Below are 24341 nucleotides of genomic sequence, written 5' to 3'. Positions count from 1 at the left end.
AACAAGGGATCAAAAGACAGGCACAAGTATCTCCTGATGTATTAAAGCTAGAAAACTTGCTTCTCAGGGGCCTTGACTAGTCAAAACAAAAAAAAATGCAAACAAACAAACAAAAAAAAAACCACAAACAAAAAAAACCAAAAACCACATACACACACACACACACACAAAAAAAAAAAAAAACCAAAAAAAAAAAAAAACCAAAAAAAACCCCAAAACCAAACAAACAAAACAAAAACTCTAAGAAATGGGGCCTGTAATAGGTAGTTTCTGCCAGGCTTCAGGAAACTCCTGTTTGGACTATACAGCTAAAAATCCCTCAGCAAAAACCAGGGAACTGGTCAGCTCAAAGACAGGTAGAAAAGTGAGTAAGGAGTCAGATATTATATTATGTTCAGACATTAAAGAAGACAGTGACTGAACTAATTAAAACCAAAGATCAATGGGAAAATATGAAAACCAAAAAATATAAAGCTTTTTGCTCATTCTCTGTTCCCCTATGGACTGATTCTCCAAGCTTGGGCAGTCACAGCTCTGGTCTTCCATCCATGACATGCTGCTAGCTCCTGGGGAATCTTTGGGATCAGTTTCCAGATCTTAATGCTCCAGGTGGTGAGCATCATCAAACATTCAAGAAGAAATCTCTCCACCAAGAAAAAAAATAGTCCTGACATGTTCCATATGCACTGAGCTGGCATCTGGATATCAAATCTGCAACACCTAACTATGCCAAAAACCTTCCTGAGACTCCAGAAATAAAATTCCTAAGTGTGCCCTCAACTTGACTGCCAGAGGAATCTTTTTTATCCCTTCTTTTGATCCTCCCACACAAAAGTTTCCAAAGATGGAGCAAGCACCCAGTTTCACATTTGGCAGTGTTAGAAACAACTCTGCAATGGCCTTGAAATGTTTGACATTTCCACTTGTCTGGATGCTGATTCTGCACAGGAGGCAGCTCTGCCTGCATGGGGCAGGGGCTCAGTGCAGAGCCCAGAGCCTCTGGGTCCAGGAGTGAATCAGGAGCTGTAACTCAGCCACAGCGAGTTCTCATGTGCTTCTCCAAAACTCATATCTTGATATCTCCTTGTTATTTTTCTTGTACTTCCTGCCTTTTTTTTTTTGCTTATTTGTTTGGGTTTTCTTTGTTTGTTTTTTGCTTTTTTTCTTACAAAGCATAAAGTTTCCATGAGACAATCAGAGCATGACTTCTATCTAGCTGTTTCATCAGGCTAAGCATGCCACACGCTTTTACACATCCTTTTTTTTTTTTTCTGATTATTTCCCTTTTGAATAAACTCTCCATTATCAAAATAAAATAACATCATTTACAAAGCACCACCTCAGCAGCATGCCTCAGCTTTCATTTCACAGGGCTATGCCAGCAGCCACAAACAGAATCAAAGCAGCCAATTAAAAATCCATATTCATTAACAAACATCATGTGTGCTATAATGCCCTGCATTGACTGTGGCACGGCAGGAGGTGGGAAACTCGCTGAGTTTTCCTGCTCTCAGTCTGAAGCATTGTTTTATTAGAGGAAGGGTTTTACCTTTGCTGCTCCAGGCCAGCAAGGAGAGTGTCCTGCAAGCCCACGGGGCTGGGGCAGCAGAGGGGGCAGCACCTTTTCCCTCAATGATGCCAGACACAGCCCCTTGCCAGGATGAGGAGCACACAGAGAGAAGAGCATGAATCTGAGCCAGACCCTCCCCACCGAGGTCTTTGGGCACCAGCAGGGCCCATGGCAATGGAGCCTGTGGCACCATGAGCAGACAACATCATAAACTCTGCATATGCTTGATTGATGCAGCTCATGGGCTCAGCAGGGCCAGGTCCAAGCTGCTGCAGTGAATTACCAAATTGCCCTGGCTCCAGGGGAGCTGCTTTGATTTACACCATCAACACTTCACTGCTGCAGACAGTCACATGCACAAGTACAATATTTCAGACCTGTACAATGAAGTTATATGAAGGCGTGCCAGGGTTATTTATTTATTTGTACCCACGAGCCAAGAGATTTACAACTCTTTATAAATACAAGCTGGGCAATTTGCTTTCTATTTTTAGCAGGAATGCTTTGTGCAGGAAACAGCTGTCAGCCACTGGGAGCTGTGTTCCTCAGAGCAGCAGCTTCAGACAAAGAGAGGCCTCTTAGAATTCAACTGGAGTGCTAGGGTCACTGCTTTGTGATGGAAAAGAAGCTGGAGATGGTACACAGTAAGAAAAAAAAAAGCAGTTAACAGAATAAATCCCAGAAAAATGGGCTGGAAAAGCTCGAAGAAAAGGACCTTTACACAAATATATTGCATGCAAGTGTGACTGTCTCATTCCTCCCAAACAGCTTCAGAGCCCAATCCTGTCCAATCCTGATCAAGTTCAGAAAACCTTCACGAGACTTGGAGCCAGGCTATTCCTACAGCCTCAAGGAAGATGAGCAGCTGGGTATTAGATGAGAGACTCTGCTGATGTCCTGATATGCTGATTTCCACTGTGGAAAAATCTGTCACGTCCCCTTCCAGAGCCAAAGCTCTCCCCACCAAGCACGTGCACCAGCAGGAGGAGATCAGATCCCAGCAGATCTGCCACCTTGGAGCAGACACTCACCTTGGCAGACGAAGGAAGAGGGAGTTTCCCCAGGATGGACCCGTGCTGTGATGAACACCACTTTCTGTTCAGCCCCTGGACGCAGGTTTGCTGCAGCAGAAAGGGGCAGGGGACAGAGTGGGGGGAAAGAAAAAGAGAAATTAAGATCATTAAACTGTGCCCCAGATGTAGAAGCAAACAACTGTTAATTTCTAAAACACATCCTTTCATTAGAATTGGTCACACATTATAAACAAACACAATCCCTGACCAAAGGGGCAGAGCCACCAGGTCTCCTCCCCAGACTGCACAAGGGCTGCAAGACTAATGACATGCAGCCAAACCTGCAACAATGAGTTTAGGTCTCTTTTTAAACCCCAGGATTTATTGCAGAGAGTTTAACTGCACTGTAATTGTGCTCTCACTCGTGACAAATGACCCCCTGGGCCACAGGAATAGCACTTGGGCTCCAGTCATGGTGAAGCCAATTGCACCCTGCATTACACTTGGTCCAAGCCCTAACAGTGCCAGGCAGTGGCAAAGTGCTACAAATTATATTTATTAGGCTTTGCTCTGGAGGACTTAGAGGTGATTTTGTAAAAAATTTTTAAGTGTTTGGAACTGCACCTGCTCTAGCTGAAAGAAAAGTTAAAAAAAAAAAGTATAGAAAAGAGACCAAGATTAAATCCAGGAACCTTCTCCAGTGAGGGCATGAAAATGTGCCATTTTCCCTTCAAATTGCAGATAGGTGGAAGACAGATTTAGATCCCAACTATGCTGACTTTAACATGGGTTAATCCCTCAGTTTTGAAACCACACCACTTTGGCCACCTGCTTCAGCCATAAACTACACGGGTCAACCAGGATCCTTCCTTTGTTTGTGCTGTGACTGCATTTCATAAACAGCAGATGAAAATCCTGCTCTTGCAAAATGGGTTCTGGGAATTTTAAAGACTATAAGAGGTCAGGACCTCAGTTAGATGGCTTATCTCAACCTGAACACACACAGCAGGGGTAATGCTAAACACAGCAGGCTCCAATTGCTACAGACAGTTTAAATCTTTGTTTTGAAGTAAAAAGTTTACAGACTGGAATCTAAATCCAAGTTGTTGGTTTTTTGTTTTGGGGTTTTTTTTTTCCTCTTTTAATTAGGTAGATATACTGCACACATATCCAAAGTCAGACTTTTATTTTCAAAGATGTGTGAGAGTCCTCAAGACCATACCTTAGTTAATTTTTTTTCATTTCCCAAATTCTTAGAAGTGCTCCATTTTCCCTAGGGCAAATCACACCTTACAGAACCATAGGAATAATCAATACATTTTTTGCTGTTCTCAGGAGACAATTGCAGCAGGTTTCTTCTTTTATTTCCTTAGCATCTCAAAGTCCTGCAGCTGCTCTCCCTATAACTCAGCCATTCATTTGTTCTCTCTTACACCAGCTTCACCATTCTCTGATGTTTTTGAACTCCAGAGGCAAAGAAATATAAGAAAGAAAGTGTCTGCCAAACCCTGCAGCTGGTGGGGTCAATTGTCTCAGCAGAAGAAAAGTGGGAGGCAACAAAAAGGAGCAAAATCCCATCAGCTCAGAGTCGATGACCATCCCACATCATTTGCATTAAGTAGAGTGGGAGGAAGGAGATAAATCACCAAACCAACTTTAAGGAACAAAAGGAGAAGGCTGGGATCACTTTAGCAAGAGGAGATGAGTTTTCCTCCCCTCTTGGAAAACCAGCATTGCATTAAAGGGACTGTGGCACAGCACAGATGTGATGCTCAGCACCATGGCTGCTTTGGGTCTGGATCAGCACTGGACAGGAATCTTTTGGAAAGAGGATTGCTTTGGGGTGTTTTGTGGCTTTGGCTTTGTTTTCAATTACAAAATTGTTGTTATTTATGCTTCATAACACTTATTAGAATCATTATTATGATCAATAACTTTCACTATGCAAGTCTATTTTAATTGGCAATGAATTAAAATCCCCACAAGTCAAGTCTGCTTTCCCCCCAATGCAATCAGTAAATGATATCCTTGTCTTTCTCTGACCCATGAGCCTTTCCTTTTTATTTCCTCCCCCGGTCCTGGAGAAGAGGGAGCAGCTGTGTGGGCATCTGGCTGCTAACCAAGGTTAACCCACTAAAAAACTACAAAACACCATTTCATTTTTTAAATTAAATGTTACATTAGAAATACATCCTATTTTCTACTTCGGGATTGAAAAGATCAATCAAAATTAAGAAGATTAGAAGTGTATAGCTTTGCTTAGTAGATGCCAAAAGCGCTTAAGCAAAATGACAGAAAGGCACACTCCATTTAGCCACAGCTTTGAGACTTGTGGAAATGCAGAGAAATCTGTTGTGGTACCACTTTTACCCTTCTGAACACCATAGCAGTGAATCTTAGAAATAAAACTCCTTTGCAAAACAGTTTTTTTTAGAAAGAGAGGAAAGTAGACATGTCTGGAATGGCTCCTTTTCCGTTTTCTTTTCTGGAACATATATTGAAGATTTAAATGAATATTTTCTCTTCCCTTTGAAGGCTACCACTATCATTATTGTGGGTAATACTTGCCTTGACTTACGAGAGACCTAAATAATCTGTCACTGTGTGTTAGACCCCGGTGTCCTGCTACTCACCCACTGCCATCCTGCCCCTGCTCAGAGGAGAATTCCCCAGAGCAAAGCTGTGGAGATCTGAGATGCTATTCAGAACAATCAACACTAACCTCAACATCTACTCTGGCTCCCCAGCAACCACAGTAGTGGTAAACACCAAGCAAATTCCATAGTGAAAAGAAACTCAATGAACTGCAAGCAAGCAGCTCAGATCTCTCATTCTGAACATCACTTGTGCTGCTTGGCCCTCAACCCATGTTCCTTCCCCTCTAAAGCTTTGGCAGGTCAAGCCAGTCACTTAACCCCACTGGCAGCACTCCCTCAGCTCTCACCCAGGAAACAGCAATTTCCACTCCTGGTTGCTTATTGTGCTGCTGCAGCTAAAGCAGGCTCGCACAGAAAACATTTTCTACTTACAAAGAGAGAGTCAGATCGAATTCTAAACCTTCATGGGAAGGCAAGAAATTCACTTAGCCATTTTCATTCAATTTTCATTTTTATGCTACTATAAAAACATGAAAATGATAGTATTTGTATATAGCAGCTTAATGGCAGGTATCTAGAACATTCAAGCAGAAATATTAAATTTATGGAATTGCATTTGCACCACCAAGATGAAGTACTATAACAGAACTGAGGGAGAACATCACTCCTCAACCTCCAGGATCTTTTCTGCTGCCCTGTCAGACCAGAATCAGACTGCAGATTTGTGGTTTCTTTATGTCTTGCAGTCAAGATGTAGTTTATGATTCAAATTCACAAATCAGCACTCAGGATGAGAGGTCTGACCCTGGAGGTCGGGTTCAGAAAGCTGTGAGGCTGGTGCCCATCAGGACATCTTGGGAGTGAATTTCACTCCTTTGCAGAGGACTTCAAAGTTGAGAAAGGTACTAGAAAAACCTTGTCATCTCTGGAAGACCAGAAGGCTCCAATCCATGGGAATCCATCATCCTACAAACATATGGCCAATTAACAATTTTATTTAAATACCCATGTATATTTTAATGGAATGTTATCCACTGCAAATGAATTCCATACTGCCATCCTGTCTCAGGTACTTTGCAGTATGAGGTGGGCTGATGTCAGCTTGTTTTTATTCAAAACCCTGCGAGTTAAAGACTCCACAGAGGAAATCAAAGCAGCTCAATTGCATTCCCTCCTGTGTGCCACCCCAGCTTGTCAGTGCCCAGCAGAGCTGGAACATCTGTGTCGAAAGCGAGCGCTGCCCCAAGTGCCTCATCCACACCACATTAACCTGCTCCAGCAAATCAAATCCAAGCAGCATTTGCTGTACTCTGGTTTTTCCTAAGAGACCAGATCAGCACCTAATCCCATTTATTTTTGCTCCTTCTGGCCACAAATGCCATTTCAGGTAAGAGCATGCATCTCAGCAATGCAAGAGTGCAAAGGAACAACATTTTTGGTCACTAGTGAATCCACTGCACTTGGTAAGGTTGGATTTTCTTTCTCACCTTCTTATAGTTGGCTTGAGCAGCACAAAGAAACTAGGAGGGACAGAAGGTAGAAATGATGCCATTTGTACCACAGAGTGATGAGCAAAGACTGGGATAGAGGTTCTGGAAGCCAGACACCCATTCCTATGCAGTTTTACCCAAAATGGGAGGCAGCAGAATTTTGTATCCCGTGCAAAAGCCATGGAAGGAAAAGTCTGTGATGGGATGGCATTGCTACAGGGGACCCTCACTGCTCGTGGACTGCCCTCACCTCCCATCACCTTCACTCTGTCCTGCCTGGAGTTTTTTCAGCAAAGCCTCCTTTGTGCAAGGACCATCTCCTCAGCAATGGTCCTGCATGTAATGCTCAAAACTGCATCCAAAACCTTCCAAGTTTTGGGTGTTCATTCAGGCTCTGTCCTTGATTCTGTCAGGTGCTTAAGTACATGATTTGTTGGATGGACTTGCATCGTACTCAAAAATGTGCTTAACCATAATTTTGGCATGAGAGCTGAGTTGGGGCCATTTCGCAGGAAGCCTGCCTCTGAGATCATTGTCACAATGTTTTAAAGTTGGAGATTGTGCAACTATTATCCTTTATTGCTCGTTTTATGCCAAAGTCTCCCTTTCTTTTTACATTCCTCTTAAAAGCGAAGCTATTTTGGAGCATTTAATATTATTTAATCTCTTTACTCTGGCAGCATAGAAATTACAGGAACCATTACAATGGTCCTGTGTGAGCGTATGCTTTATTGATGTATATGCTGACCTAATATCAAATTGATTTTACTCAGCTTTTCTGCTGACCATGGAAAAATGCAAATTGGGTATTATATTTGCACACTAATTTTATTGGGCCCCTCTGTCTTCATAAAAAGATAAAGTTTGGGCTAATAAAAATAAAACATTTCTGGGGCTAATATAGGCAAATGTTTATGTAGGCAGGTAACAAATTGGTTTGTCATTTAGGGGAACATAAAGAGCACTAAAATCATCTTTAGGCAAAATAGATTGGTGGCTTTTGCTTAGCTTTTAGCTTTCATTTGCAAAATCAATTTAATGTAGCACAGTGTCTCAAAGAAAGGGTGACACAGGATTAAGACATTAATTGTATTCCCCCTCCATAACTCCCCCTTATTCAGAGGCCCTGGGATTTGGGTTTGCTCTTGTTCAAAGAAAATTAAATATATTTCAGCAGAAAATGGCAAAAAGGAACCTTTAGACTTTTGCCATGTGTGAGCATCCTATTGGGACAAACAGGGGCAGGCAGCAAAGTGGGACTCAGTGCTCTGCAGGCAGATGCTGACAGAGTTATCAACACTTGTCAGTGCCACCAGGAATCTGAAAGCCCAGCAGCTGTGTGATGTTCTTCCTGGATATGGCTGTGTCCTCCCTCCTCTTCCCTCTCAGTCCTCTGTAGCAATGCCCCGTGCCTCCCTCACAGCCTGGAGCTCTGCTGGAATGCAGCTGAGTGAACTTCCACTACAGTTTAAGTAGACAGGCTTATGCCAGCAGCCTAACTTCTATTTATTGAAAGGAATTGGCCTATCTACATCTCAGAGCAGGCACTATTTCCACCCAGCTCTTGGTTTTCATCCCCTCCCTTCCCCTTCCCTGCCTCAGTTGCAGGGTGTTCTGGAAGGGTTCCATGTGGTGGGAGGTTACATAAACAGTTTTGATGTTAAAACTTGACTGCATTTTCAACATAATAGCCCAGCAAAGGGATCTGACTGTGAAGCAAAAGGCCAGAAATATCTCCTGGTAAAATTATGCTGAAGCACAGATCGAATGACGCTGCAGAGCTATTTGCAAAATCAGAAATGGCAAATGCCTACAGATCAAGAGCCCCCTTACCTCTCAGCCACATTTGCTTGTTTTTAATCTTCATTACATCTTGTAAGCAACCATTTTTCCATTTGGGCTTTCTGATACTGGCAGCTCCCTACGCTTTTGAGGCAGGAAAATTAAATGCACGCAAAACCATTCAAGATACACTCATATCTTCCCTTCCTCCTCATCTCCACTAAAAAAAAAATAGCCTCCAAAAAACACTCCTAAAAACCTGAGGTTTTGTTTTTAAATTATACATATGCATTTGAACATTGGAACATACAGTTCTATGAATAAGAATAGAAATCTGGAATATGAGCAGCACATTATTCGTCCTCAAATGGCCAAGGTGATGACAACTCACAATTAAGGATGCAGACAGTAGCATTTAATGTCACCTACCTGCATCACTGTCACATCATAACAGTTTAGCAGGCAGGTCCCCAGCCTGCTTTCTTTTTCCCTTTTCTGCTTTGCTATTTATAAAGTCAGGTTGGAGTGTAGATCAACCCCTTGCCCTCCAGAGACCGGAAGCATGCAGTAAATTATGGGAAGGCTAAGTGGTACATCAAATGTGTCTCCTCAAAGCTATACATCATCTTGTTAAATTTGATGTCTAATCCCAGAACCCCAGAAATCATTCCCAAAATCCCAGAAAATGCATGTGTCCTTCAGATGATATAGAACAAGAAAGTAAAGTTTACCTGCAGGGAAAATAATAAAATACCAAAATACAAAAACATTCTAGACACGATTTGCTCAATCTTCATTTTACTTGAGTGTCTTTCAGTGCTATTTCCTTAAATGCCATTGACTCAGAACTCACGCATCTGTACTTGAATACATGAACTCTGATCTACAGTACTCACTTTATTTTTCCTTGCAGTGGTTGACAATGAATTACAAATGGAATAAACCAAACGTCCTATTTGTCTCTCTGTAAAAATCTTACATCGGATAGAAATGCAGTGTCTTACATACGCAGCAGCACTTCTCCAGTGACAGCAGGAATGATCTTCAGCCATTCCAGAGGGCTCTCTTGACTGAGCTCCACAGCCCCTCACCAATGAGGAGGAGATGGCAACACTCAGGAGCTGCCTGCTGCCCCAGAGGAAGCAGACCTCATCCTTTGGGAAGGAATCAATACTAACTGGTATCTTTCTTGCTCTCTCTGTTCAGAGCTATCATCCCTCTAGAATTCTCACCATCCCAGTAGCCTTCACTTTTTACAGAGGGATGGAACTAAAATATTCAGATGCAAGACATTTCCACCTGAAATACTACATTACATGGGTGCTTTTTCAGTTTGTCTTTAAAATCCAGGGATTCAGAACATGATGCTAGGACCTCTTAAAAAGCAATTCTCTATCAGCTCTCTCCAGTGGAGAGGGCTACGGCTGTGTTTGTTTGCTATAAGTATGCATGGACTTAAAGATAAGAGAATAATTTATGGCAGAATTTCAGCCAAAGTAGAAAAGAGGGAATTACCACCCCCTCACAAAGTAGTCCAGCAGTTACAGGAGCAGCCAGGACACCTTTGATCTGTTTTGGGTTTTTTTCCAGTTTTGCTGTGGCTTTACCTGAGATTAACTTTAGTGCTCAGACTTTCCCATAGAAAAACTGAGAAAAACCATGTGCACTTCAGAACAGAACTGAGAGTCAGTCCCTGTACAGCTATTCTCAAAACTCTTCTAGTTTCTTTGAGATGCACAGCCACATCCTTGTGCTCTTCATGGATTTTTCCAAGGAAGGCAGCGCTGAAAATGACATTTATAGCTGCCATAAGATACAACTCCAGAATCTGTGAGTCCAGCATCTCTAACCTCTCAAGGCCAATGGAAAAAAAAAATAGGGAAGGAACAAGCCGCAACATAACATGCAAAAATTGGGAAAGATGTTTCTGGGAAGCTGTAACCAGAAAATCTCCATTCTCTGGGGCTAGGTCTCGTATTATTCACTTAAGAAACAGGCAAAAAGTATAACAGGAGGAGAATTAGGAAAAAAGAAAAGCTTGGTGTGGCCTGAAATAGTGGACAAAGCTGGAGACCTACTCAGGTCTCCTTCTGTGAGGAAAAGAACTGAAAAGCAACCAAAGTTTCAGCCTGCTGGGCTAAGGTCTCAGACCTGGGGGAGCAGTGAAGCAACACAACCAACACTGTCACCAATTCATCTCCTGTGCTCCACCTTTTTGACACTGACCTGAACAACAGGAACCCTGCTCTCTCTTATTCTTCCTGAACACCCATTGAAAAGAAGCGGGGACATGACCAATTACAGGACACAGGAGATTATTATTTTTTTTTGATTTATGTGTTGCATCAGACCCTCCCTGGGCAGAAGGACAAGGACTGACAGGGTTAGGAAGAATAAAACCTTCAGTGTACAAAACCTTGAAAGCAGTGATCCCAAGCAAGATGTGCAGGGTGTTCTTGCAAGGGGTTTTGGCCTTCACTGAACTATGACTGTGAGCTCTTCAGTAGCTGAGCTAGTGGTCAATAAAAAGCAACCTGCTGAAATGAGATTCATGAAGAGGCATGCTCCTCAGAATGTGACACTGACCTCACTGGGAAGCACCAGCACTGTTTGGAGAGAAGCTTGAGCCCACAGGCAAGAAAGAGACACCACTGAATTGTTTCTCTTTTCATATTCACCACTTGCCTGAAATCAGAATTCGGCCCCGAACCCACAGAACCAAAAATTGAGATGCTTAGTAGAGGGTCTTACACACCAAATTCAAATTTTGAAATACTGCAGCAAGGTGGGGATTACAGACTACCGTCAGGGCTGAAGTACACTCACCCCTAAGGCAGCCAGGAGCAAATCCTTCTTTACTGTCATATTAGACGTTGGCTTCAAATCAGGGTAAGAAACCTGTTCTTAATGTAAGCAGGATGGCAGAGATGGGGTGGAAAAGGGCCCCTTCTCACAGGCCCCTGGTTTTGTTCATTGATTCTTCTCATATTTTAATCACAGGGACACGATGTCAGGGAATCTCTGGCTTGGGAGGAGTTGACAGCCCTAAATCAGCTTTGCTTAGGTGTGTGCACTCCATTCACTGGCAACTGACTCCAGCACAGCAGGTGCCACAGACACGGCCTCAGACAGAAGTGCACCAGGAATATTGGACATATCTCATAAATCCCAGAGTCTGGCAGGACAAAGTCCTGTCACACCCTTGTCCTTTCCTTCAAAAGGAAGCAGTGAGATACATGCCTGGAGGCAGGGCACTTTCCATTCTCGTTAAGGGCCAACAATTAAGCAAGCTGCCATTCTTATTCAGATGCTGCTTGTGACATTTTCCCCTCTGTTACAAAAACAATTATCGCAAAGACGTTTACATTCCACCTGGTCACATAAAACCTTCTCCTTCCCCAGCCAACCTGCTGCCTCAGTCCCCTGCCTGGCAACAAACTGAGAACAGCTCCTCTCACAGACGTGATCGCTCTCAAAGCTCCCTGTAAGCACCACATTAACTTCATGTGCACGCAAGTGTCCACCGATCCTAATTGTCCTTTTTGTCCCATCGTTAGTTAGCAATAAACTCCAGAGGCACAGTCAATCAATACAGCACGGGCCATAAGGGAAAACACATTTTGTTGCCCGCACTAGACACACACTGCAAGGCTGTGAGAGCTTTGCAAAACCTATTTAGTCAGCAAACTGTTAAAACCAATTTATACACACTCACATTCCCTCTCTCAAGGCAATAAGCCTATGGAGAATTTTAATTAAAGTCAAAGGAGCCTTTAAAAGTGGAGGGAGAGAAATCTAGCACAGCGAGAAATAAATTAATAAAAACACGCTCCAAGTTGAAGCTCAAGGGGATCACTCTCAGTCATCATTTATTTAAAGGATGGGACACGTCAAAGATGGGAATGTCAAGTGGGAGATGCTGTGAAGCAGCAGAGGACAGAAGAGGGGCTGATGAACTGCATGCCACAGCTTCTGTAGCAGATCATTTTTTGTCACTTAGGTTATACTTGTGGCTGACCACCTGCTGCTTGATATTCACTAGCTCTCAAAGTTAGGCACTGAAATATCTGTGTGCCCTTTCACAGTTGAGCTGGGGAGGACCTTTTAGCTCATCTGGAGCATCCTTATCTGGTCAGCACCCAATTTCTGCAGAAAATTATTCCTTTCTCCCAACATGAGGGAATTTTTCTTGGTATTTAGCCAGCAGTTTCTTTTGCTGAATTTCATTCTATTTGTCACTTGCTTCTTTCCTTGGTGTTTATATATTTTTTTAATTACTTAATTTTTTATGCATCATTCTAGCTTTTGTTTGGGCCATAGCCAACTCCAGAGGAACTGCCTGACCCCTCCAGATGAACTTCTACAGGCAGGCAAACCACAGATCTGGTCAATTCTCATGTTCCAGAGCTCAGAGGAAGCTGGCATCCTGCTCTTCACCTGTTGTTTTTGCAGCCACCAAATCACATCTCACAGCCTTTTCCATGGCACAGGCAAGATTTCTTCACTCTGGGCCAGTTGCAAACAAGCAGTGCCACATTTCTTAACTTTAGCAACTCCCAGTATCAGCTGCTGGAGCAACTTCTCATCATCTATTGTTACAGCTCAGTGGAGTGTCAGAGGCTGGTGTGGATCAGCGTCCTCAGCAGCCTCCTGACTACCAGCCTGTGGCCAAGGGAATGTAATGCTTGTAGCTGGGGCTGTGTCAAAACATCCCCAGCACCACATGCAAATTAATCACCCATAATAATCATGTGATTGTACTGGAAATCCACCCACTCTCAGCCTTCAACTACAAGAAATATGGAGATCAAATATTGACTATCTTGACACTCATTATCTTATTTAGAGAGTCCTGTGCTATCAATTTTCCAGCTAGATCCCTTGGTAGAAACAAAAACTTCATGGATTAATAAGACCCCACATTAGTTTCCATGTAAAAGCCTGGAAATACAATTCATTTCCAATGTAGGAAAAAAAATTTCAATTATTCAAAACATTAATAAGTATATTTGATAGTCAATGTAAATTGAATTATGTTTTGCCCTTTCCCATAAAACAAACCAAAATACCCTTTTCATGGAAAGAGGGTTAGAAAGGTTAAAAAAAATGAAGAAAGTCAAAGTCATTACATTCCAATCAAACTTGATAAATATGTAAATTACAGCAACTAAACAATTGTCTTTGACAAATGGCTTCCATGTAATGGATTTTTCATAGTAATGAGGCTACAGTGCAATTGTTTTTTTAAAGCCTTACATTTCTCATTAATAAAAAGTGAGTCAGTGTGCACAATGGGCATATTTACCAAAAAAAAAAAAGAAATTAAGAAGCAAATGAAATTTTCAGACAGCAGCTGACATCACAGATCACAGAGGGATACCTGAGATGGTGTCATTGCTTCCATCAGCATTGACACATTGTTGACTTTAATTAAGTAACTTTAAATAAGTATGTTGAGTTTAATTAAGTGGCTTGAACTTGAGGAGCGACTCAGTGCCAGAAGAAAGCCCAGGACTTTGCCACTTGCAACTCAGGGTTTGTTTCTCCATCCAGATCAAAAATGCCAGCTGCAAGTGCTACACATGCCCTACAACATCTATGAAAATGGCAAAACAAGCAAGAAAATCACTTCATGGCATAGAAGTAAAATCCCTGGCCACCAGCATCTTCCTGCCTCCTTGAGTCCACTGGCATTTCACTCATGTCAACCTTCACACAGCACCTGGGCATCTCACTACCTTTCTAGTGGAGTCTGAATACTACTCCAAAGAAAGAAGATTCATGGAAGAAGATGACCATGGACCATACAGCACTGCTTATCACTGTCCTCAGAACATTCCAGTACTCAGCAAGGCATCTCTAAGCTTCTTACTCTTGATTTCTGTTCACTTGATGCACTTTGGAGCAGAAGGGCAGCACCCAAGGGGGTTCGAGCCTGCAGCAGCTTTTCCAGGTAAAGGAGCAATGACTGCAGTGGAAACGTCTCCAGAGCCACAGAGGCTCCTTGGCCATGCACCCAGCTTTAGCAGGACACAGCACCCAGGGGCCCCTTTAGTGCAGGCTGCTGGCTACCACCCCTTCCCAAGGCCTACAGCAGAAAATGAACTTCTCTCATCTTTTCCAAAGGCCTTTCCTCTGCAGGCATCTTGCCACATCTGCAGAAGCAGTGCTGTTTTCTCCACCTCCACATCCATCCTGATTTAAATAGAAAAAACAGGCTAATTAAAGGGGAAGTGGAAAATCCATTTTTCCAAGTTCCCCAACTTCCCCATCCTATGTGGTATCCCCTATCACCCTGGTGCCAGCAGGGCTCTGTATACATATTCAGTATGGTACAAAAATTCCTGAAGTGTAGGGAGAATTTCAATATGCATGCCTACGTCATTTAATACAATTTTGGCTGCTCAACCCTTCCTGTTTGAGGGAGGACTGCATTCACATCCCCTCACTATAAGGAATTCTGCCACCTGGAATTTGAATTCCTGAGCCAAGGATACACGACTGAATTTGTATTTACTCCCAACACTCTCTGTGCACCCAAGGGTCAGCCAATACAGGGTGGTGATAGATCAAAGACTCTGCTGCTGATTTTAAGTTATTTAAAGTAAAAACAAACCTTCTCACCCCAATCTGCTGAAAGTACCTAAGGGTGAAGAAGGGAAAACACAGCCAGGGGGAATGTCAGTGGGAAATAAGGACAGAGGAGGTGGAGGAGAGGACTGTTTATAAGTCTTCTAATAAGCCTATAAACCCTGGCTATATCTCTGCATGCATGCATTTCTTTTGCCGATATAGGATGCATACTTCATGTAATGCTATTCTTGTGAGCCAAGAAAATCTGCATGTAATACAGCAGGAGAATGCTAATGGCCTTCAGCTGAGCTGGAATCCAGCAGCACTTCCCTTTATCCAAGGTAGGCTTCAGAGCCAACAGTCAACCTTGGGGTTCCTCATGGAGCTGAGAATCAGGGAGTACAACATGACCACACACATCCCAGTTTGTGCTAAGTGTCCCCCACTTGTACAGGAGTTGGTAATTCTTCCCAAATACCCCCCAGGCTGTAGAAAACGTATTTTTCAGGCAGCACTTTGTCAGTAAGAGAAAAGCAATTTCAAGCCCATTCAAGTGATGGATCCTTGAAGCAATATGGCTTAACCAGCTCATCCAGCACAGACTACTGAGTGGTTGGCACAGCCACCAGCAAAACATCTGTACCCCAACTCCCCACACCACCCTGGCTGGGGGGACACTCCCTTGTCTTACCCAGACCTCTGATGAAATCAGTGTGTTACTCAACCACACTGTTCTCCAGTCAAAAATATTTGAGAGATTTGGAGCTTTTTCAGATGAAAGAAAAACTAACAGGGATACTCCAGACAAGTGGGAAAACAAGATGTCACCCTGCTGTCCTTAGGAGTATGTGACACAAAAGCTCAATTTGAATGAAAATCTAAGTCAGCACTTGCTTGTCTTCTCAGTTTATGCACTGATTTAGGAGAAACAGAGAACAGATTAGTCCTAATTTGCTTTATCTTTGCATTCCCAATCTATTGATTATAATAATTGTGGAAGCTATCTTCCCATTAGCCACAGTTATTACCATACAGAGCACATGCAAAAGCCAGAGTGGATTTAAGTGGTTTTGTTTCCAGTGTTGGTTTAATGTTGCCCTGCACATTTCCAAGGCACAGAAAGTAAAAAGAGAGCTTCCATGCCATTAAATTCAAGCAGATTTTTCTCATCATTGCAGACTTTAAGCTTTCAAACCAGACATGTCCACAATGATGATATTTAGGACTGAACCCTGGAGAGGCTTTTCAGAAGTTGTCAGGGCTGAGCCCAGACCACTGTCCTAGTTTTGAGAAAGCTTCTAAAATGATGGAAAACTTTCTGAAGGTCATTGTCCTCTATCAAACACATAACATAGCACTGTCTGAATACGAGGAGAAAAGTCAAAAATCCTGTGTTCTTTCTGTTGCTCTTCCACCGAACTGATGAGTAACCTTTCAAAAGACATTCAGGAATAAATCCGCAAACAGATTTAGCCACTAAAGTAGCCTAAATCCCATTTAAGTCCATAGTTTAGATCTTCAAAAACTGCATTCAGCTGTCACCTAGTTCAGGAGGTGTCAGTATCCATAGGCAACTAGAGCTCTTCCTTTGGCCAAGTCTCCCAGAAATCCGTATACCTCTGCCTCTCCTGCTACTTTTAATAGATATTTCCAAATTGTACCTAAGGGAAGAGCACCACAAAAATCACAGAGGTAAAAAAGTAGTGGGAACAATCTCCAAGTTTTCAACACTCATAGGCTAAGACTTGCCCAGCATTAGGCAAGTCTCCAGGCAAAACCCCTTCTTTAGGCTGAAGACACCTGCAACCACATTTGAGCTTCCAGGAATATCCTAAACACATTCTACTGGAGAATTTTTTTCCTTTTTTAAAGTGCATAGTATTAAATAGCACATGAACCAGAAACCTGTTCTCCCTCCTTCCACATTGACACACTGAGTAGAAGATTACGGGATCCTGATTGCTCTTGCCCAACAGCTAATCCAGTGAATATTGGCTTAGGTGACAAAGTAGCTTCAGCATGAAGATAGAAGCACCTCTTCCCATCCCCAAAGCATGAAGACTGGGATTCTCTGAAAGCTCAAATTTATAACACAGTTTGGAAAACTTAAAATGACAGGGGTGTGTTAAAATATTGTTTCCCTATCCCAGCTGTCCCCTGACTTGTCTGTGTAACTTCAGGAGGGATGCCAGGGTGAGAGGAACTTCCGAGTGCTGACAGAGGATGCGAATTGAAAACAGGGACAGAATCCAAGGACTGTCCCTGAGTACACTCTACGTGACTGCCTTGAGTTAACTGGGCCTGTTTAAACCTTATTTTGGGCTTTTTCTGGGAGCATAGATGACTACAGAAAAACTGATGATTATTTTAAGCAGCAGATCAGGAACCTTCCAGACTGAGAGTGGTGAGGGAGGCACAGGTTGCCCAGAGAAGCTGTGGATGTCCCATCCTTGGAATTGTTCAAGGCCAGGCTGGACAGGCAACCTGGTCCTGTGGAAGGTGTCTCTGCCCATGGCAGGAGGCTGGAATGAGATGATCTTTAAGGTCTTTCCAACCCAGACCATTCTATGAGGAAAATTGGTACAGGGACTGTGTATAACTGCCCTGCTTTTTTTTTGCTTTTTTTTTTTTTTGATGTCTGTTTTCACAGCTCTTACTCTATTTTCCTCCATTTTGAAAGCACTAGTAATGATTATCTGGTTTTACACATTGCTTTGAGATCCTCAAATCAAATAAAACCTTCACATCTCTTTGCATTTATTACTAAAGCCAAATTGTGCCTGTTTCTTCTGTTCCCTGTAAAACAATCTGGAAAGCACTTTCCCAAAAAATCTGCACCTTGATCATGCAGTATTTTATCTACAAAAATGCAGATCTCAGGTTTTAGGGTGGTTTTTTTTTTCCTTGAATGGATAGAAGACATCAGAAGAAGGAGAAAAAAATACCAAAACAAACAACCAACAAACCTTTCCTGGGAACTTTTTTTTTTGTTGTATTCCTTTCCTACTCCTCTAGCTGTGGGTCACCTATGTAAGTGGCCTAAGTGGCCTTTCATGGCAACATACATCCATGATTATACCAATATAAATCAATAGTAGATATATTTTAGTTCAATTTTTAATATGCCATTCAATCAGTTTTTTTGATAGAAAAAGAGAACCTGAGCTGCATATAAATGGGTTACAGTACCTCATGTTTACTGTTAAACATGAATTAAATCTGAGTAGCTTGGCATATCTCTATAATAAAAAAGGAACTATTAATAAGATTTCATTAAATGGGGAGCTAATATGTAACAGCCTTATATCAGATATGTGAAAACAGAGTTTCATAACAAGGTTGGGAAAAGTATTATCAAGGACCTAAGCAGAAAATCTGTCTTTCTCGATACTGGAGGAATTTATATTTGAAGAGTGTTCTTTCCTATTGAGATCTTCATTGACTTGTACAAAAATACCCCTTTTAATCTCAAATCCCCACTGGCATTTTCATATAAGCACTGAAAATGCTATTGGGCTTTAGAGATTTAATTTAATGAAGGAAAAGTATTTCTATTAAAGTGTGTAATTTTTTTTTTATTTTATTTTTTTTTTCTCAACACAACATCTTCTGAGAAACCACGGAAACAGGATTATTTTAAGCTCTGAAAAACTGACTAACCTGTGCCCTTGTAGAACTCCTGCTTCACAAAGGAAGCTTAACAGCTGTGGCAAAGCCTGTAGGTGCACTTGAAAAGGGACCCTACTGTCCCAAGTCATCCACACTGAGAATGCCAAGCCTGGAAAAGGCAGCAGAACAGAGAGGAAAAGAAATGTCCCCATGCAGCCAGGTTGTTTGTGCTAAACTGCTGCATCATTAAGCTCCATTTTGAAATGTCAAAGATGGGAAAAACTCACCAAATAGTACTAAATCTTCTGCATTAATAGACTGATCCTCTCATCTGTTCATGTCAAAAGGTATTAGGTCTGGCTGGGTAGGTAACAAATTCACTGTTGGGGTAAATGAAAGCCACTCCATCAATTTGGGCAGAATTGCACCCATTGGCTCCTGTGATGGACTGGGCTGAATGTGTCATTTAAGATTCCCTCCATACTAATTCTCACAGTGCTGCTTTTGTGAGGCTAAAATCTTTGTTTTATCTGCAGATCGCGCATGCCTTTCTCGTATGAATATTCATTACAAGTATAAATTCCTTTTCATATTGAGAAGGCAAGTGCACTTGACACCAGGAGGCCTCTCAACAGGACACTGCCAGGGCTGACAAGCTCAATAGCAGTTGTTCTATTTGTGTGCAGAGCCTTCACCAAGTTGAATTTCCTCCATTAAAAAAAAAAAAAAAAAAGCTTTTTTTTTTTTTTTCGTACTTAGGAAACAAGCTGATCACTGAGTTACAGCAATGCAAACCTACAAGTCATCTACTTCAACAACAGCAGCTGGGCCCAGGAGTTAAATGAAAAAGTACTGTGACAGCAGGAGAGGGTAGAGCAGATATAAATACCTGACTTCTCATGAGATCTCCTGCTTATCTCTTATTTGGACAGCCAGCTCTGCAGAGAGGTTATTTCTGCAAGGAGGTGCAGATAACAGAGTACCCAGACACCACCACAAACAAGAAAAAGGGTCATCTCCTGCTTCTGAAGTGAGACAACCTCAGTGCAAAGGGAGTCTGGAGGTCTGATTCCTCAGAACCAGTGGAAGGAGTTGCTGTAGGTTTCACCAGACCTACAGCCCAAACAAGAGTCTGCTGAATCTCACAGTTCCCTTTCCCAGATTTAGCTGCCCATGTTCTCTCTTCAACGTCCTCAGCCCTTTCAGGTAAGTAATATTTCTCCCAAGCATGAAATTGTGGACAAAAAGATAATTGTGCCATTGACCTCAATAGATCCACGATTCCCCCGTGTGCTCAGCCAGTACAGCCATGAGTCTTTCACTGCTTGGGGTTTCTGTGACTGCCCAGGGAAAGCCAAAGTTGGGATTTCACATGGCTTCCTGCATCAGGTTTGTGAGCTGTGCCAAAGGACCTCATGCTTCATTTCACAAGGTTAAAAAGTCAAATGTGACAAATCTGGGAATATGGTCAATCACCTGAAGTAGCTGGAAAAATAAATGCACCAGAGTCACAGATGGAACATAAAATTAATTTTCATTTAAGCCTAATTAAAACAGTGGTCAAAGATCATCCTTGAATCTTTATTAAATAATCATATTGTTTGGTGCATATTTGGATAGCTACACATCTGAGCTAGATACACAACTATTTTATTCTAATTGGCTTAATTTATTTTTTATTGTGGGTAGCATGATGGACCACACTCTGATTTCATTTATTGCTCCTGAAATAGTCCCACGCAGGTGCACAGCTCAAGGGCAAAGATTGACACAGTGTTGATGCTTGGATTAACAAACATCCAGAACTTTCTATTTCTATTCAAGTGTCACCCAAAAATTTGCAAACAGTTATTATACAACAGACTCCTTTTTGGTTTTGTGTGAGAGCAATCAATATTATTAAAACATTTTTACAGTGGCTCTGTTGTTTCCTTACTAAAGAAACAGGAGATGCACTGGGTTATGCCCTGCATAAAGCTACAGTCCTGCCTCAAAGGCCATCACAAAAGTGCCAGATTAGTTCCATTCTTCCACAATCTAAGCATAAACAGGAGAATAAAAACCTGATTTGATGGCACATGAGCTGGATGATATGAAAGTCCATCTAGTTAGTTTATTTGAAAACATCAGTAGATTTTTCAATCAGAAGCTTACCTGTCTTCCTAAACCAGCTTACCCAACTTTTGATTCGGAACAATTCTGAAAAGTGCTGTTAATCCCCCAGTCATGAACAGCCTCAAACTTTGGACACAGGTGCAAACTTTACAAGTGACCTCTGTCACCTCGGGAAACTGAACAAAAACAAAAAAAACCAACCAAACAAACAAACCTTCTGGGTAAGGCTCAAGCCACCAGGGACCATCCTTCAGCCAGCAGAAATGGTTCCTGCTCTGCTGGAGCCAGTGGAAATGTGACTCCCTGCCTCAGCTAAGGACTGGCCCCAAGTCACTGGCTCATCTCTAGTGGCACTGCCAGGGGACAGGGTGGGAGGAAAGGAGAAAACAAGTGAGGAGAAAAGGTTGATGTAGAGCAGCAGACAGTGTTGTTTTGTTTTTGTGTTTTTTTAAGCAGCTGGCACTGTTAATAGAAATCCCCCCTCTTCCACTGCATTCTTATGCAAAGCTCAGATCTGAAGGTTACCTGCTTCCCCAGTGACTTGAAATGGAATTTTTTGTAAGGTAATCTCTTCAATCTGTCTCTTCCTGTATTTACAGAGCATAAAAGTAACCATAAAATGCCACCTTTTTCGAGCAAATCTAATCTGCCCTCCCAGTAATACCAGGCCACATGATGATTATCTCATTTTCTCTTTGACAAATGTGGACTTATTGGCTGGTCATTGTCCAAAAAATGCATGTCTCTACATCAGATACATAGCAGTAAAGACAAATAAAAAATATGAAACACTGAGCATAGGCAATAGGAGGCTGATGTCTCTGCCTGGTGACCTGTTCTGCAGTCAGTGACACAGAGCAGCCTGTCATTTTCTCTGCACTGTTTATGGCTCTTCCATTCCTCTTTTTCCACTTCAGCTTCAGACAAGGAAAGAGGTAAAAAAGGACAAGAAGGGTAAAGAAAACTACTTCTGCATGAAGGGCAAAAGAATTACCAAGCTCTTAACACAAGGAAAGCAGTAAAACAGCCTGGTTTTGGACACCTTGTTTGGGGTAATCAGGATCTCTATAAAGACACAAGGTCAAAGGTTTCTAGGGAGGAGGTTTCACTCGATTTTATGTGGATGGAGACAGACTGTAACTGAAGCTCAACCAATGAGAGGAGAAGAAGAGAAGAAGAGAAGGAGACAGAGGAAGAGAGGAGAGAAAAATAAGTATCTATTCCAGACTTCTGCTATGAAGGACTGGGAGAGGAAGAACCAGCCCTTACAAAATCCAAAGCATTACTAATTCAGCCAGAAATAACAAGCTGCCCAAAGGAAGCAGTGACAGCCCCAGTGGGGATGCTGCTCCTGCAGCAGATAGGAACTGCTGGAGTGCCAGCACAGTGACACTCGAGTGGTGACAGCCCAATGTGACCACTGCAAGGCACAGCACAGCCCTTTCCCTGAAGTGTCAGTGCCTGGCTGAGCAAAGCCCAGCCTTATCTGGGCCAGGCACAGCCACTCAGGACCTGAGCTCAAAGGAGCAGAGCTCTACTCTCCCACTGGAGGTGGAAGCCTTGGATCCCTTTGCTGGGCTGACAGTGGCAGGGTTTGTACCTCAGTTACAGAGCCAGGCTGGTGGGAGAGATCCTTTGCCAGCAGTAGCAACAAGTGTTACATGGGAAAAAAAAAGGGAAAAAAAGGATAAAAAAGGGGTAAAAAAAAAAAAAGTAAAAAAAGGTAAAAAAAGGTAAAAAAAGGTAAAAAAAAAAGTAAAAAAGGAAAAAAAGGAAAAAGAGGAAAAAAGGGAAAAAATGTAAAAAAAGGCTAAAAAAAGGTAAAAAAAGGTTAAAAAAAGGTTAAAAAGGTAAAAAAAAGTAAAAGAAAAAGGTAAAAGAAAAGGTAAAAAAAAAGGTAAAAAAAAGGTAAAAAAAAGGTTTAAAAAAAGGTAAAAATATGGTAAAAAAAATGGTAAAAAAGGTCACTTGTAGCCTTGGGCAGAGGGATGGAGAGTTCCTCTGGCTCCCTGGAAAAGTACAGGAGAGCAAAGCCTGACAAAGGAAGTACAGAGGCTGCAGGGAAGAGATTAGGCAGGAACACATCCAGGAGGATATTCAAAAAAGCTCTGTCCTTTTGAATCCACGGGATTTAGACGATAAGGAGGAATCAGACCCCTAACTGCCTTCCTGTACCTTGGCTTTCAACCAGGATTCATCCCACCTGGCTTTCAGTATTTAAGCAACGAGCCAAGAACCTCCAGAGAGCAAAGCAAGCCTTAGTGGGACCAGGCACCCTTTGGAGCTTGCAGTCCTCTTGCACTGACTGCCAGGGGAGTGTGGAGCCTCCAGCCTGGGCAGCTCAGATAAATGCTCATACTTAGTTGTGACAAATCTAGAGTTTGGCCTCTCCCTGCTTCTCCCTCTGTGAAATAAAGGTCAGCCCTCTCCTGTCACAAGCACATCCATACCTACCACAGGAAATTCTCAGCGTGAAGGCTTCATCCTGCTTCTGCTTCACACAGGAGTTCTGCAGCCCAGGGATCTGAGGAAAACCTCAGGTGTGAGATACAATTCTGTGAGGTGTGACGCAGCCTGTATTCTATTCTGTGACTGCCTAGTCCAAGCCAGGACCTGGGAATACTCTGTGTTGGGAGAAAAGGCAGCAAAACCTTGTCTGTGTGGTGTGGAGAGCAAAGAAATGGAGGGGGGAATGCAGAAGTCTTGCTTAGGTCCAGCAGTCACATTAAAGAACCCCCTTCACAGTCATTACACTTTATTCCTGCACTTTCATTTTCCAGTATCATGAGGCACACTCCAAAGGCATATTTGCATTGCCAAGGTGTTACCAAAGTGAAGTGAAAGAGCTTAAAGCTTCTTTTATAGACAATGCATCTATTCATGGTAGATAAAGGGATTAAAGATCCTACTAAAATCCATTAGAATCAGGAGTAATACTGCCACATATAGTTTTATTTTGCACTTTTATTATACCTTTCCTCACAGGATCTTAGAGCACTTGTCAAATGAGAAATTAGGCTCTGCTACTTTAGCAGCATAAAATAAAAACTCTGCTTTCAGATAGAGAGGACAGCTCCACTGACAGCTGAAGGTCACACAGGAATAGAGCCTGGCTTGTGGGCTCTGAAGCCCATTCTCTTTTTCAATTAAAGGGATGACAGTGCCACATACACGCAGTACTTGGGGTAAACATTTGTCTGAGTTCCTCATCTCCTCCTACCATTATCTGCACCATTTTTATTTGAATGCCTCATCTTTTTTTTTTTTTTTTCCCAGAGTTTTCTGCAAAATTCAAATGAAGCGTGAAGAAGAGAATGAGAGGTTTATTGAGCCATAGCAGGCTAACACTACCCATGTTCCTGCATGATTCGAATACTCAAGTGGCCCAGATGCTCTAACATTCAATTAATGAATTCCAGAGATTTGGGAAGGGGGTGGAGGGAAGGAAAAAATTTCACAAGATGTTAGCTTTGCCATTGCATTATCCTAGGTGTCTCAGTCTGATGAAGGTTAATGAGGAGAGTTCAAATGCTAAGACATAATTAAATAGCAATAATTAAAGAAGCTGACACTGCTAGAAGCAGCAAATGGA

The 24341-nt window shown here is 42.3% G+C and overlaps 1 protein-coding gene across 2 annotated transcripts in view; it reads right to left on the bottom strand.

Annotated features, from left to right (window-relative positions):
• The window catches only part of LOC136560179 (BEN domain-containing protein 5), an 883159-nt gene that overhangs the window by 201662 nt on the left and 657156 nt on the right, over nucleotides 1-24341 (bottom strand). For both annotated transcript variants that reach the window (XM_066555873.1, XM_066555874.1), the window contains exon 7: nucleotides 2602-2691. In XM_066555873.1, coding sequence (XP_066411970.1) covers nucleotides 2602-2691 — 90 coding nt within the window. The remainder of the gene's footprint in view (nucleotides 1-2601; nucleotides 2692-24341) is intronic.

Source organism: Molothrus aeneus, chromosome 9, assembly GCF_037042795.1.
Source record: "Molothrus aeneus isolate 106 chromosome 9, BPBGC_Maene_1.0, whole genome shotgun sequence".
Taxonomy (NCBI): Eukaryota; Metazoa; Chordata; class Aves; order Passeriformes; family Icteridae; genus Molothrus; species Molothrus aeneus.
The sequence above is the reverse complement of the archived record's forward strand: the minus strand, read 5'-3'. Positions and strand labels throughout refer to the sequence as shown.